This window comes from Engystomops pustulosus, chromosome 3, assembly GCF_040894005.1.
Source record: "Engystomops pustulosus chromosome 3, aEngPut4.maternal, whole genome shotgun sequence".
Classification (NCBI taxonomy): domain Eukaryota; kingdom Metazoa; phylum Chordata; class Amphibia; order Anura; family Leptodactylidae; genus Engystomops; species Engystomops pustulosus.
In genome coordinates, this window is record NC_092413.1 from 185,136,710 (window position 1) to 185,150,820 (window position 14,111).

General features: G+C 41.9%; 1 protein-coding gene across 11 annotated transcripts in view; it reads left to right on the plus strand.

Moving 5' to 3' along the window:
- Positions 1 to 12,553, plus strand: part of KLHL6 (kelch like family member 6) — a 36,456-nt gene extending 23,903 nt beyond the window's left edge. For all 11 annotated transcript variants that reach the window (XM_072143296.1, XM_072143291.1, XM_072143294.1 and 8 more), the window contains 4 exons: positions 6,216 to 6,453; positions 7,882 to 8,084; positions 10,259 to 10,472; positions 11,254 to 12,553. In XM_072143296.1, the coding sequence (XP_071999397.1) occupies positions 6,216 to 6,453; positions 7,882 to 8,084; positions 10,259 to 10,472; positions 11,254 to 11,555 (957 nt within the window). In that variant the 3' untranslated portion in view covers positions 11,556 to 12,553. The remainder of the gene's footprint in view (positions 1 to 6,215; positions 6,454 to 7,881; positions 8,085 to 10,258; positions 10,473 to 11,253) is intronic.
- The last annotated feature ends 1,558 nt before the right edge of the window (positions 12,554 to 14,111 follow it).

The following is a 14,111-nucleotide window of genomic DNA, read 5'->3' on the forward strand; positions in this document are numbered from 1 at the left end:
GAGAATGTTGGCGAGACAGAAGAGGGGACCATTGTTCAGTCCTTCACTGTTCAGCGTGTATGGGCAGAAGAAAAGGAGTTGGAGGAGTTGGAGGAGGAGGAAATGGACAGTCAGGCCAGTGAGGGGAGTGAATTCTTGCACGTTGGGACTCTGGCGCATATGGCAGATTTCATGCTAAGCTGCCTATCCCGTGACCCTCGCGTTCAAAGAATTTATTCCAGCACCGATTACTGGGTATTCACTCTCCTGGACCCACGGTACAAGCTAAATATTTCCACTCTCATCCCTGGAGAGGAAAGGAGTGTGAGAATGCATGAATACCAGCAGGCCCTGGTGCACAAGCTGAAACAGTATTTCCCTTCTGACAGCGCTAGTGGCAGAGGGCGTACTTCTGCGGGACAAGTAGCGAGGGAGAGTAGGCGACCAGGCAGCTTGTCCAGCACTGGCAGGGGTACGCTTTACAAGGCCTTTGCCAGTTTTATGTCACCCCAGCAAGACACTGTCACTTGTCCCCAGTCTCGGCAGAGTAGGGCTGATCTTTACAGAAAGATGGTGAGGGAGTACGTAGCTGACCATACCATCGTCCTAAATGATCACACAGCTCCCTACAACTACTGGGTTTCAAAGCTGGACATGTGGTACGAACTGGCGCTGTACGCCTTGGAGGTTCTTGCCTGCCCTGCCGCTAGCGTGTTGTCCGAGCGGGTTTTCAGTGCAGCTGGTGGCATCATCACCGATAAGCGTACACGCCTGTTGACTGACAGCGCTGACAGGCTGACGCTTATCAAGATGAATAAAGCCTGGATTTCTCCGCATTTCCATTCTCCACCAGGTGAAAGAAGCTGAACCTGAATAATGTATGCACTCCTCCTCCTCATTGTCCTCCTTCTTCTCCTCTTTGTACACTAAAGCAGAGGAAACTGGCTATTTTTTTGCCTGGGCCAACTGGCTCTAGCTATAGTACTCTATGTATTTAATTTTTCTGGAGGGCCAACTACCCTGTCCTCTGTTTTAAACAATTTTTGGGAGTGCCACATACAGGCACTCAATCTATGTAATTTTTCTGGAGGACCAGCTACCTGCTCCTCTGGTTTGAAAACTTTTTTGGACTGCCACATACAGGCACTCAATTTATTTAATCTTTTTGGAGGACCAGCTACCTGCTCCTCTGGTTTGAAAACTTTTTTGGACTGCCACATACAGGCACTCAATCTATGTAATTTTTCTGGAGGACCAGCTACCTGCTCCTCTGGTTTGAAAACTTTTTTGGACTGCCACATACAGGCACTATCCAAATTAAATTGTCTCCATAGCAGCCTCCACACGTCGTCTTTTTAGCTGCCTTCACACGTTGTCTCCATTGCTACCTCCACACGTCATCGCCATAGCTGCCTCCAAAAGTCGTCCATATAGCTGCCTCCATACATGATCCCCTTATCAAACGATCTGTGTCAGGCAGAATTTTGGATTGTTTTCATGGCTTCCATGTTAACTTTGTCGCCACCCTGCTGTGTAATCCACAAAATATACTGGCAAACTATTATCATTTACCAATATTATTTCAGCGCTTCTTGCGCATCTGTTTACATTCCCCTCACCCGCCAGAACCCAAACTTATAAGAACGCTACTACACTTGATCTTATACAAAAGGTTCTTAGAAGTGCTGTTTGGGGAGTAGCCTAGAGACAGGGGCTTGGATTGGCGAAAGCTCGCCTGTCAGCGGAGCGCCAGCTCCATCCCAAGATCCAACTAACATAGTTTTAACTGCAGCACCTTTAAACTACTACTAGTTCACTGCCTCCATACATGGTCCCCTTATCAAACGAGCTGTGTCAGGCAGAATTTTGGGTTGTTTTCATGGCTTCCATGTTAACTTTGTCGCCACCCTGCTGTGTAATCCACAAAATATACTGGCAAACTTTTATCATGTACCGATATTATTTGAGCGCTTCTTGCTCACCTCCTTTGGTTCCTCTCTGCCACCCATTGGTTTGAAGCCTGAGTCCATTTAGGGTATGTTGCCATGCCACTCTCTAGCCTGCCGCTGCTGCCGCTGCCTCTGCATGCCGTCCCCTATAGTGTCAGGGTCAATTATTGGATGTTTTAGATGCTATCTAGCTTCATTCTGTCACTCTGTCATGGCCATGCTGTTGCCCATAGTTTTGGCATAATGGTGCGATTAAGCAGCCTCAGAGGCATCCATGCATGCTGCCCCTGCTGTTTCCTGTCCATTTCCGTGGTGTTTCCATCCTTTTCTGACGTTCCCAGGTGTTTGGCCAAGCTTCCCTGTGCAGAGCCTTGGTCCCCTTGAAAAATGCTCGAGTCTCCCATTGACTTCAATGGGGCTCGTTATTCGAGACGAGCACTCGAGCATCGGGAAAAGTTCGTCTCGAATAACGAGTACCCGAGCATTTTAGTGCTCGCTCATCTCTAGTGGTGAACCTATGGCACGGATGCCAGAGGTGACACCCATAGCCCATTTTGTGAGCACCTTGGCCATCACCCCAGCACAGATTTTGTCAGACAGAACTCATGGCATCTTAATAATGTCCAAAGCTATTTTGAAGCGACAGATCCTTGTCTGGCAAGACTACAAGAGGAGCGAAAAGGTATTGACAGAGCTGGATTATCATTAGAGCTCCTGTGGAGCACTGTGGAGAGTATCTACAGTGATAACCCAAATTTCTTAATCTTCTTTCTACTGTGTCAGTGTCCTCAGGTTGCCATTACGATGGAAAGCTGTAATAAAGAGGAAGCAATAAGTTTCTTCTTAAATTGCCATGTTGCCACTTTGCGACATATAAATGGGTTTTTGGTTGTAGTTTGGGCACTCGGTCTCTAAAAGGTTCCCATCACTGCTCTAGTCTACAAAGTTTACAGCATTCACATTGCAAATGTCATATAAAATCATTCTTATATAATTGTCAAATAGGTTTAAGAGAGGAAAGTGATTTATAATAGTGGCAAATCCCTATGATGACGGAAATGCAACCCAGAGGTAATATCTGAATGATAACCGATGAAGCTTTTATGTCAAGCAGAGAAATGCTGGTTGTTTTTTCTAAAAATATTGGCACTTCCTCATTTGTAACCTGTGCGGGGCACGTAAACACGTGTTTAGTGTCTAGACTCCCGACTCTTCCTCTTTCAGGCAGCTGATTTACTGTACATCTGCAGAGCAGTCTGTTTCCATCTCATTTCTACTGCATCAGAAGTTCCATTTATTTCACTCTGTTTAGGGGAATTTTTCAGCAATAGACTCACACAGCGAGAGCACAAAACACTATGCACCACAACTTTTCTTTTGTCACGTTTTCCTATAGCTACTTCTAGTAAATATTTGAGGAATTCCAACAAAATGTCATCAATTTTTGATTCTTCCACATTCCCAATCATTTCTTCAGGGACTAGGCAATTACTAGGCAGAAAAGCATGTGGGCCCCAATCTTTCCAATCTATGAGTGACAGATACTGAACATGGAGCATGCCCCTTATGGACTAGCATTGTCCTCTACATTTATTATAATCTTGAACTAAACTTTTGATAAAAATATATAAATTAATAGTGTAGATGATAATAGTAAACGTTGTAATAATATATATTAGAGAAATCTGTTACTCTGTCCTTTTTCCCTCCTTTCTTCCTTATTTAAAGAGGACTTGTCATCAGATCTTGATCCCTCTGACTAACAATGCCTGCTGATAAAGGGTTAAAAGTCCTTCCCATATCACCTAAAATTAACTGCCAGTGGGGCACTGTACCTTAATGACAGACATTTTTCTGATATGCAAATTAGCTGTTGTGACTCATGTCTGCTGGCTGTGACTCTTCTCTCTGGCAGTGAACACGCCCCATTGTTCTGACTGACAGCTCTGTGTCTCTTCAAATCACTGCTCTGTCTCCTTGTACTTAGGGACTGTCTGCTAATCTTCAACTACAGACATATAAAGCTCTATTTACTAGTAAATATTGTATCAATTTTTTTACCAGGTGCCTTGTGTTACATTCATGTCATGTGACCAGAGTGACATAATTGCAGGTCCTTTAGACTTCTAACAATAACAAACTGTACTCCATGTATGTGATTACATGAAATCACAGCAGCCTCCATGGAGGATGTAGGGGATTAGAAGTCCATGGAGGATGGAGAGAAGTAGAAGTACATGGAGGCTGCTGTGACTTCATGTGGTCAGATACATGCATGGGGTACAGTTTGCTATTGTTAAAGGACCTGAAATGATGTCACCCTGGTCATATGACATTAACTGCTGAATAGTAAGGCTGTAGGCATGAGGAGGAGTAGATGGGATTATAAAATTATAAGGTGATTTATGTGGATGCAAGTAAAACATTTTTTAGCTAAAAGAAGGGTCAGTTAATAGGGCTCTATAGGAACCTGTCACTGGCTTTATATGTGAAAATAAGTTTCCTTAACTGAAGGTAGATAAGTCCTAATAAGAAGTTCCTGAGGAACAGTTATAAAAGTTATGGGCAATACCCTGGGGCGCTCTGACTACGTCACCCGACCACCTCAGGGAGCCTTGTATTTTAATTTACGCACTTCTCCAGGGTAATTAGCATAACTTTCATAACTCTATGTTTTCACAATCATGGCTTATAGAGTTGTAATAAAAGAAGATGTTCCACAGGAACTTTTTATTAGGACACATCTACCATCACTTAAGTAGTTTGTGGTCATATGTTCATGTGCAGAAAGGCTAAAACTGCACCACAACAAAAACTCAAAACCGCATGTATTTTTTTAATTTGATGCAGTTGGGAGTGTTTTTTAGTTTTCTTCAAACTAGGCCAGTCAATCTATTTACAGGCGGTCCCCTACTTAAGGACACCCGACTTACAGACAACCCATAGTTACAGACGGACCCCTCTGCCCACTGTGACCTCTGGTGAAGCTCTCTGAATGCTTTACTATAGTCCCAGACTGCAATAATCAGCTGTAAAGTGTCTGTACTGAAGCTTTATTGATAATCCTTGGTCCAATTACACCAAAAATTTTGAAACTCCAATTGTCACTGGGGCAAAAGAAAAAAAATTGTCTAGAACTTCCATTATAAAATATACAGTTTCGACTTACATACAAATTCAACTTAAGAACAAACCTCCAGACCCTATCTTGTATGTAACCCGGGGACTGCCTGTATATTACAATATCTTATCTCAGATAAAACTTCATCTACGTCCAGTGTATAACTCATGTTCTTTTCCGTTCATGGAAATGATCCTGTTGTGTTCCAGAGCTGTGTGTGAGGAGGCTGATACCAGATAACACAGACAGCGTCTTCATGCCTGATCAGCACAAAAACAGATCTGTCACTAAGCTGCCAATCTGTATGGAAGGAGGGATTGACCCAGTCACCGGGATTATACATGGCACGCTTACCGTATTGTCCCCTTCCCAGTGTATGTTTCTGACCTGGACTTCACATGAGTTCCACAGTGAGGGCATATTGATCCCAGGGAGTCACTATATTTCAAAAATTGGAACGGATCGTGGCAGCTACACATATGTGAGGCTTATTGATAAGGCACAACACGGCCCAATGGGCCATTAACCAAAGTTTCTTACACATTTAGGCCCAGGATCCACGGCCATGCAGTACCTTTTGTCTCTACCGGTAGGCTTTACTGAACAGTTTGAAAAATTGAAAATGTTGAAAATCTAAATGTCATTTGGTCAAAATTAAATTATAAAAAATACTTGTACTGACTTACATACAAATTCAACTTGAGTACAATCCTAAAAAAAACATCTTGTATGTAACCCAGGGACTGCCTGTATATTCCTATACAGTTGTATTAAAGATATTATGCAGTAGGCCATGTTTTGGGGAGATAAGTGTACATTTTTCAAGCTATTAATGTATACAAACTGTGATACTGTTGATAAATGTAACTCTTTTCATCTTATATATTAGAAGTGATAATATAATTACCCTTTAAAACCTTCTAAGAAATGTTAAATTTGTGGTTTTGTGTAATTCTGTGTACTTTGTCGCCACCTGCTGGAGGTTTACAATGACTGCACCATTTGCATCCTAATGCCAATATACTGTATCTAATTTGAAGCATTCAGAACCAAAATCATGTGCAAAAATCATTGCCTTTAATGTTGAGAATATTTACACTGACAACTAAACATGATCTGTGTGTTTAAATTAAAAGACATTCAACACAAAAATGTTTTTTTAATAGATAATTTCTGAGAGAACGAAACCTCGGATTCATGAATTTCAGTCTGAAGTCTTTATGATAATCGGAGGCTGCACGAAAGATGAGAAGTTTGTCACTGAGGTCACTTGTCTTGATCCTTTAAGAAGAAGCCGTCTTGAAGTGGCAAAGTTGCCAGTGTATGAGCAAGAAGGTGACAGCGAACTTAAGAAATGGGTGGAGTTTGCATGTATAACCTTCAAAAATGAGGTCTACATATCAGGTATGAGGTTAAAGTAGAGGAGTCATTTTGAACTATAGAAGCAGTTTTTGGTCTGATTTCTTCTTAAAGGGAAACTATAACCAGGTTCATCATTATTAAATGGACTCTGTCACTTACCTTTCTAATGAATCCATAGGGTGTTAGTGGGGCTTTACATAAAATAACCATGAGGGGGTTGTATATAAATAACCATGAGGGGGATGTTTGGGATGATAAACTGGGGAATATTTTAAGGAACAGGAGACTATTTTAGTTTCTGAATGTTTAATGACGCCACGGGAATTCACTGCAAGGTCGCCTACTACGGCTCTGTCACCCAGGGGCCTACTGAAACCTGGCGCCAACCCTGGCTAAAGACTATGGATTGGGACAGCGGACCCAACTGCCGGGTCGTGGAACATCGGCCGCAGCTAAAGAACTTTGTAAAAAAAAAAAACTGATACTCACCTTTCCCCGCTCCACTGCAGCAGCAGTCCTCTTCTCTCTGTGGCTTTTTTTTCCACAGCAAAAAGATGGAGGTTGGGTGGACGTTGGACTTTAGAAAAAGGGTGCATATATCATTAGAAGCCTCAGACAGAGAGACATTATAAGTTTGGGGGGGGGGGTATAGAAAGAGCTGTATTATAATGCATCCTTTTTGTAGCCCCCTACTTATAAAGATTGCAGAAAAGGGGCAATTTAAGGAGAGTAGCGGCAGGAATGGGGGCAACTTAAAGGCTGCAGAAAATGGGGAATGAAGGAATAGGGGTGTTATATGGTTTGGGGTTAGGTATGGGCAATGTAAATTTTTTATCTAAAAAAGCTTTGGTGCAAAGCATTATTAAATTAGTGTTTAAATATGTCCTGGATTTATCATTTATTTGTGAATATTTTTCTAATAGACTTCATTAAGGAATTTTCCTTAGATTGTAAAGTAACAGATTGCAATGTGCCCCTTAGTTATAATATTACTTCTATGTTGCTACAATATTGAAAAGAGGTCTCTCTCTCTCCTCTCTTCTCCTGTTTACACAGCTGTAACAGAGTGTTAACACTTTCTGCTCTATTGCTGGCTGTAGTATGCTATGAACACTATATTCCAACATCAAGCTGAAAGTGAAGGTGTTCATACTCACTGCCCAGAGCAGTTTAACCAAACACAGGGAGATTAGATGTGAGCTCCATGCAGCCTCCATAAACACACACTGTACAGGCTGCAATACGCATCTCTATGGGAGGGAGTAGCTTTATTTTTTGTTAACAAACTAGCAGAATTTGTTAATGAAGTATATAGACCCTCCCCACCCCCACTCCACTCCACACAGTATTAAAAATGATCTCAAATGACGGTTTTAAGATCTTTAGAACGGCAGATCTGAGTTTCAGCATTAGACTGGATCAGTACATTCGCATGTCAATGACAAAAATGCTAAAAATGTTATTTTCTAGGTGGTAAGGAAACACAGCATGACGTGTGGAAATATAATTCCTCTATTAACAAGTGGATTCAGATCGAAAATTTAAATGTGGGCAGATGGAGACACAAGATGGCGGCACTCTGCGGCAAGGTGTATGCTCTGGGTGGTTTCGATGGCAGCCAGAGGATTTACAGTGTAGAAGCTTATGAGCCTTTCCAAGACTGCTGGACAGAGGTGCGTCAAGCGGAAAGACAGCATCAGCATATTAGGATTATTCATAGTCTGATGAAAAGTTACACAATTCGCCCATATCATTTCTGTTTCAATCAGTAAGATCCGTATCTACACTGGAGCTTCTATTAGCTTCTATCATTGTAAGTCCATGGAATATATACAATACAATACTAGAGAAACCGTAGTCAAGAAAAAAATTACGCCCTACATTTAGGGCAGTGGAGAGGGAAATGCTGCTACACTGTGGTATTGGTTTTGTATTTTTGGGGAGGGATGCTTTGGAGAGATGTTGTTCTGTATCGTGGTATGTGGTCAGGGCCGGCACTAGTGCTGGGCATACCTGGGCAAGTGCCCGGGCCCAGAGCTGCTGGGGGGGGGGCCCACATAAGAGTGTACACAAGGAATCCATGGAGGAGAGGGGGGCTGTGTCTAATGAATCCATAGAGGGTGAGGGGGGTTTATATAAAATAACCCTGAAGGGGTTCACTGCAAGGTACTGAGGCCCTGTCACCCAGGGGCCTTCTGAAACCTGGAGCCCGACCCTGTATGTAGTGCTAGTGGGTCGTTTATGCCCTTTATGGTGGTATGTGGCTATGCATGGTAAAGTCTATATGCTGGGAAAGCTCTGGCATCAGCATGGATGGAAGCCCTGCATTGGATTATATATAGATATATATATATATATATAGATAGATAGATATATAATCCAATGCAGGGCTTCAATCCATGCTAATGTACATATATATATATATATATATATATATATATATATATATATATATGTATATAATATTATATAGACACACACAAACAGATAAATGTATACATTTCAAAGAGATTTGCCAACTATGTATGTAATGACTGTGGAACACACATTGGCTGTGGCAGTGATAACTTATTGGCCCAGCATTGGTGTTCCGAACAAGAACCGGTGCTGGTATTATGTAATTATGTCCACAGATACATTGGTTTTATACTGCCTATTATTATCAGTGGCAATGTTTGCTGTTCATGCCTGGGTGCTTTGAGCACACAGAATTACAGTGATCTGAGAACCTCTGCATATCTATCACTGCTGGGTTACAGCAAACATACGCTGAGATCCAACTGTGTCACTATGATGCAATGGGGTCATTAACATTTAAGATGGCTGGAAGTTTAATCCTATGATATTGTTACGTATTGATACATATTATATGTGCTGCAGATTTTCTATCTGGATTCCTTGGCGGAAAACAGTATGAAGATTACAGGAGCCAATACGATTTTTAACAGATTATACAGAATAGAGTAGCCAATACGATTTTAAACAAATATCCCCCACACACTGCACAAGAAAAGATTTTCGAATGAAATAAGCTAGTAATAAAAAATACAGATTTCAATACTATATGTCATTTGTGTTTTCTATGTAAGATATTGTAATTTTTCACAGCAATTGCTTAAAGTTATTTTCCTATGAAGCAAGTTCAGCCCTATCCAAAAGAAAGGGCCTAACTTGCTCATCGGTGGGGGTCTCATTAATGGGACCCCCCGGATCACAAAAATGAGGGTGTGATGTACCCCTCGTCGCACCCTGAGATGACCGGTTGCGCTTGCACAGTCTGCCCTGTTTATCTCTATGGAACTGACAGATTTTCAAGTGCCATATTCGGCTATAGCCATCGGCTCTATAGAGATGAACGGGCAGCTCGCGCATGTGCGACTGGCTGCTCTGATTATCTCGGGGAGCTGATACAGTGTGTTATGGGGGTACATCCGACCCTCTTTCTAGTGATCCATGGTTGTTTCATCACAGAGACCCCCATTGGTTAGTAAGTTAAGCTCTACCCTGTTGATAGGGCCTAACTTTCTTTGTGGGGAAACCCCTTTAAAATTGGGAGATGGCTACAATACAGAATGAAAGAATATAAGAATTAAGGTGACTTAACATCAAATATATTGGGACGGTCATAAGTTTATCTAAAACCTTTCAAAATGTAAAATATTGCTGACTTCATCAACTTTAGTCATTGTGTATGGATACCCATAGAATCTTACTAATTTACCTTTACAGTTTGTGATTTGATTACATTCAACACAATCAAAATTCTGCATGAAGATTATAGTCCTCAGATGGTTTGCATGACATTTTAGTATTAAATTTCTGTTCACCCTTCCTTGTGTCCATACAGGTGGCACCGTTAATAATCAGTGTCAGTTCATTTGCTGTGGCGAGTCACAAGAACAAGCTTTATGTTATCGGGGGTGGACCCAATGGGAAACTGGCCACAGATAAAACACAGTGCTATGACCCAACTACCAACAAGTGGTGCTTTAAATCATCAATGCCAGTCGAGGCGAAATGTATTAATGCCGTAAGCTTCCATGATCACATCTATGTTGTAGGTAAGTCACATCTAGGATGTAGGCAAGTCAAAAATGTATAACATGGTTTTAAGAATAGCAACATCTCAGCCAAGTGGTTTCGTGGTCATAGGCCATTCATACGTTTTAGATAGATGAACATCGATTTTGCCTAATCTTTTTATACACATGCAGACACAGGCATCGGGATAGGTTAGAAAGCCGCTGTCAGAGAGGTTGGGTAGAGGATTACCTCTACACATTTGTACAACTAGAGCTATGGCTGCTATGGGTCAACACAGAGAGGTTGCCCATTACCCACCAACTCGATATGTGTCCACTGAACACAGACACCGTTTAACGCAATGGTGAAGAAGGGAGCTGCTAGCTTCCCGCTCCACCATTGAGACTCTGCTGCTGCTGTGCCACCCCAGCCAGCAGTTTGCTATGAGGCCTCATAAATTCTAGTTACCATCTTTCTCCTCAAGAACAGTCATGGTATTAGTAGTTTTATTGGAGCAGGGCATGAGGAATGTAAAACAGACATTTAGTATATACTGTATTATTTTTCACTGTGTACATAGTTACATAGTTAGCACAGTTGAAAAAACACATATATCCATCAAGTTCAACCAAGTATAAGATCACTGTATGTCAATTTAGCTTAGGCATCATGTAAGGCCTAGTTTGCACAACTCTCTCCTTACTATAATTTTCCACTTAGGTCATCTGGTATTGTCAATTAGTCCCTTTCACTAGTTTTACCAGTCTCATGCAGCCCCTCATCTACATAAAGATTAACGCGTTCTTCTTTTATGCACAGGTGGAGCGATGAAGGCCTTATATTCATACAACCCTCTAGATGACTCCTGGAGCTTAGTAACAAAGTTCAGCCATGAAAGGGCGAGCTGTGGAATTGCTGCATGTTGTAACAAAATATTCATCACTGGTGGTCGAGATGAGAGGAACGAGGTGATCGCCACTGTTCTGTGCTGGAACATGGAGACGGGAAAACTGACGGAGGAATGCGTCCTGCCGCGTGGTGTTTCCCATCATAGCAGCGTCACTATAAGAAAGTCATACACTCACATCCGTAGGATAGTCGCAGGAGCTGTGTCCGTCTAATCTCCATGAGAGCATTGTTCCGCCATTTAAATTATTTCTTAATTTATTGTAAATGTTTTGTAAAATAATACTGAGAAGTAACGATCGTTAACTTTATATGTTGATATTTCAAGGTATATCTACATCGATAGGCCTTAAACGTTATGGGGCAGATTTACTTACCCGGTCCATTCGCGATCCAGCGGCACGTTCTCTGCGGTGGATTCGGGTCTTCCAGCGATTCACTAAGGCAGTTCCCCCGATGTCCACCAGGTGTCGCTGATGCGCTGAAGTTCATCGGAATGCACTGAACTTCACCAAGCCTGGCCGAGTAAACCTAAGTGTGTGTCCAGCGACACTTTTTTTTTAAAAATGCGGCGGTTTTTCTGAATCCGTCGGGTTTTCGTATGGCCACGCCCCCGATTTCCGTTGCGTGCATGCCGGCGCCGATGCGCCACAATCCGATCCCGTGCGCCAAAATCCCGGGGCAATAGAGGGAAAATCAGCGCAAAACTGAAAAATATTCGAGTAACACGGCGGTAAAACGCATTTCGGGCCCTTATTAAATGACCCCCTATATGTTGTATAAATACCATATTTTTCGGACTATAAAGCTGTTGTCTGTAAGTACAGTTCACATATAAGGCGCACTGGACTATAAGGCGCACCTGATTATAAGGATGAATGACCAGCAGGTGGCAGACCTGTGCACAGTTCAAGGCAGCTGATTTTCTGAGAAAATCAAAGGATTTTTTGTGCGCCTTATAGTCCGAAAAATACGGTATATCCAGGAAATCCCTCTAGCACACAAAGTGCTTTTCTCGACCCTAATTCACTAGTGGGTAAATAGTCTTATACTGCACCAAAAAAGAAAAGCCCATTCTGCAAGGTCACATAATGTCATACAAGCTCATAATGTTATTTCATACAAGGGTCAAACCTGCCAATACATTTTTTTAAAAAAAATCTGCGTTTTACAACAGATTTCTATTCTAAACATATTGATAAATGTGCCCCATTGTGTTTTCCAAATGTTCACTTTTGTGTACTTTTTGTTGTAATGTTTTTTTTTTTTTACTGATTTTAAGAAAATAAAAATACCTTCAACAATTAGTCAGAGAAATGCTGTAAAATAGACATACTGCTACCTTAAAGGGGTTTTCACACGAACGCAAGGTAGGGCCTAACTTGCTGATCACTGGGGGTCTCAGTGCTGAGACCGCCACAGATCACGAAAATGAGGGGTCCGATGGGGTCCCAAGTACCTCCGTCTGACCCCTCATCACTCCGTCAGACGGCCGCGCATGACCGTTCTGCTTTATTTATCTCTATGGAATCAATGGAAATTGCCATTTGACCCCATTTGTTGGCGGTCTCAGTATCTATTGAGTAATGCTACTACCATCCAGTGGTGACCATCTTGAAATCGGGCTGAGCCCCCAACCCCAGATATTTGCATTGAATTTCTAAACGCAATGTAAAGACCCATGTAACCGCACCCTAAAAATTCAGAAAATCCTTTATTTTCCTTGAAAATATTGTATCAGTATCGAGTATTGTGGTACTTCTCAACCCTATTAGCGATAGATTTGTAGATAAGGCATTTAACAACCCATACCATCCACAAAGAAGCAGGAAGGTTGAGAGGTTGAATGTGACTCTCAAACTAAAGATTCAAAAGACAATGGTGGAGACCGGCAAACCGTATACCAAAGTAAATATATACCCAGTGAGAGGATAAGATTAAGTTTCTTTGGTTCCTAGGTTAGGATATTATAATGCAAAATTGCTCCAAATCCAGCATGGTAGATTACCTGACTACATAATCATAAGCAAGAGCTGGACTAAAGTATTCTCTAAAGTTTTCTCTTCCATTCCTGATCAAGATAATTTTTTGGGATCTTATCAGCTTCAACCTGGAGATTGGTTGGGGATAAAAAGACACGCGAGGAAGAGATGTAACCCAAGTTTTTATGGTCTCAATTAGGTTCTACTGAAAACAAGTACTTCAGGAAATCTAGAAGGAAGACCTAATTTTATTCACTCAAATTTGATATACTGTATATACTTGAGTATAAGCCGACCCGAATATATGCCGAGGTACCTAATTTTAACACAAAAAACTGGGAAAACCTATTGACTTGAGTATAAGCCAAGGGTGGGAAATACATTAATCACAGCCCCCCCCCCCCCAGTATGTAGCCTACCAGCCCCTGTAGTATATAAACTGCCTGTCTCTGTAGTATATAGCCTGCCAGCCCCCTGTAGTATACAGACAGCCCCCTTTAGTATATACCCTGTCAGGCTCCTGTTGTATATAGCCAGACAGCCTCTGGTAGTATATAGCCAGCCCTTTGTAGTATGTAGCCTGCCCCCTGCAGTATATAGCCTGCCAGCTTCCTGTAGTATATAGCCAGCCCACTTTAGTATATAGCCTGCCAGCCCTTCTAGTATATAGCTTGCCATCCCCTCTAGTACACTCACCGGCCACTTTATTAGGTACACCATGTTAGTAACGGGTTGGACCCCCTTTTGCCTTCAGAACTGCCTCAATTCTTTGTGGCATAGATTCAACAA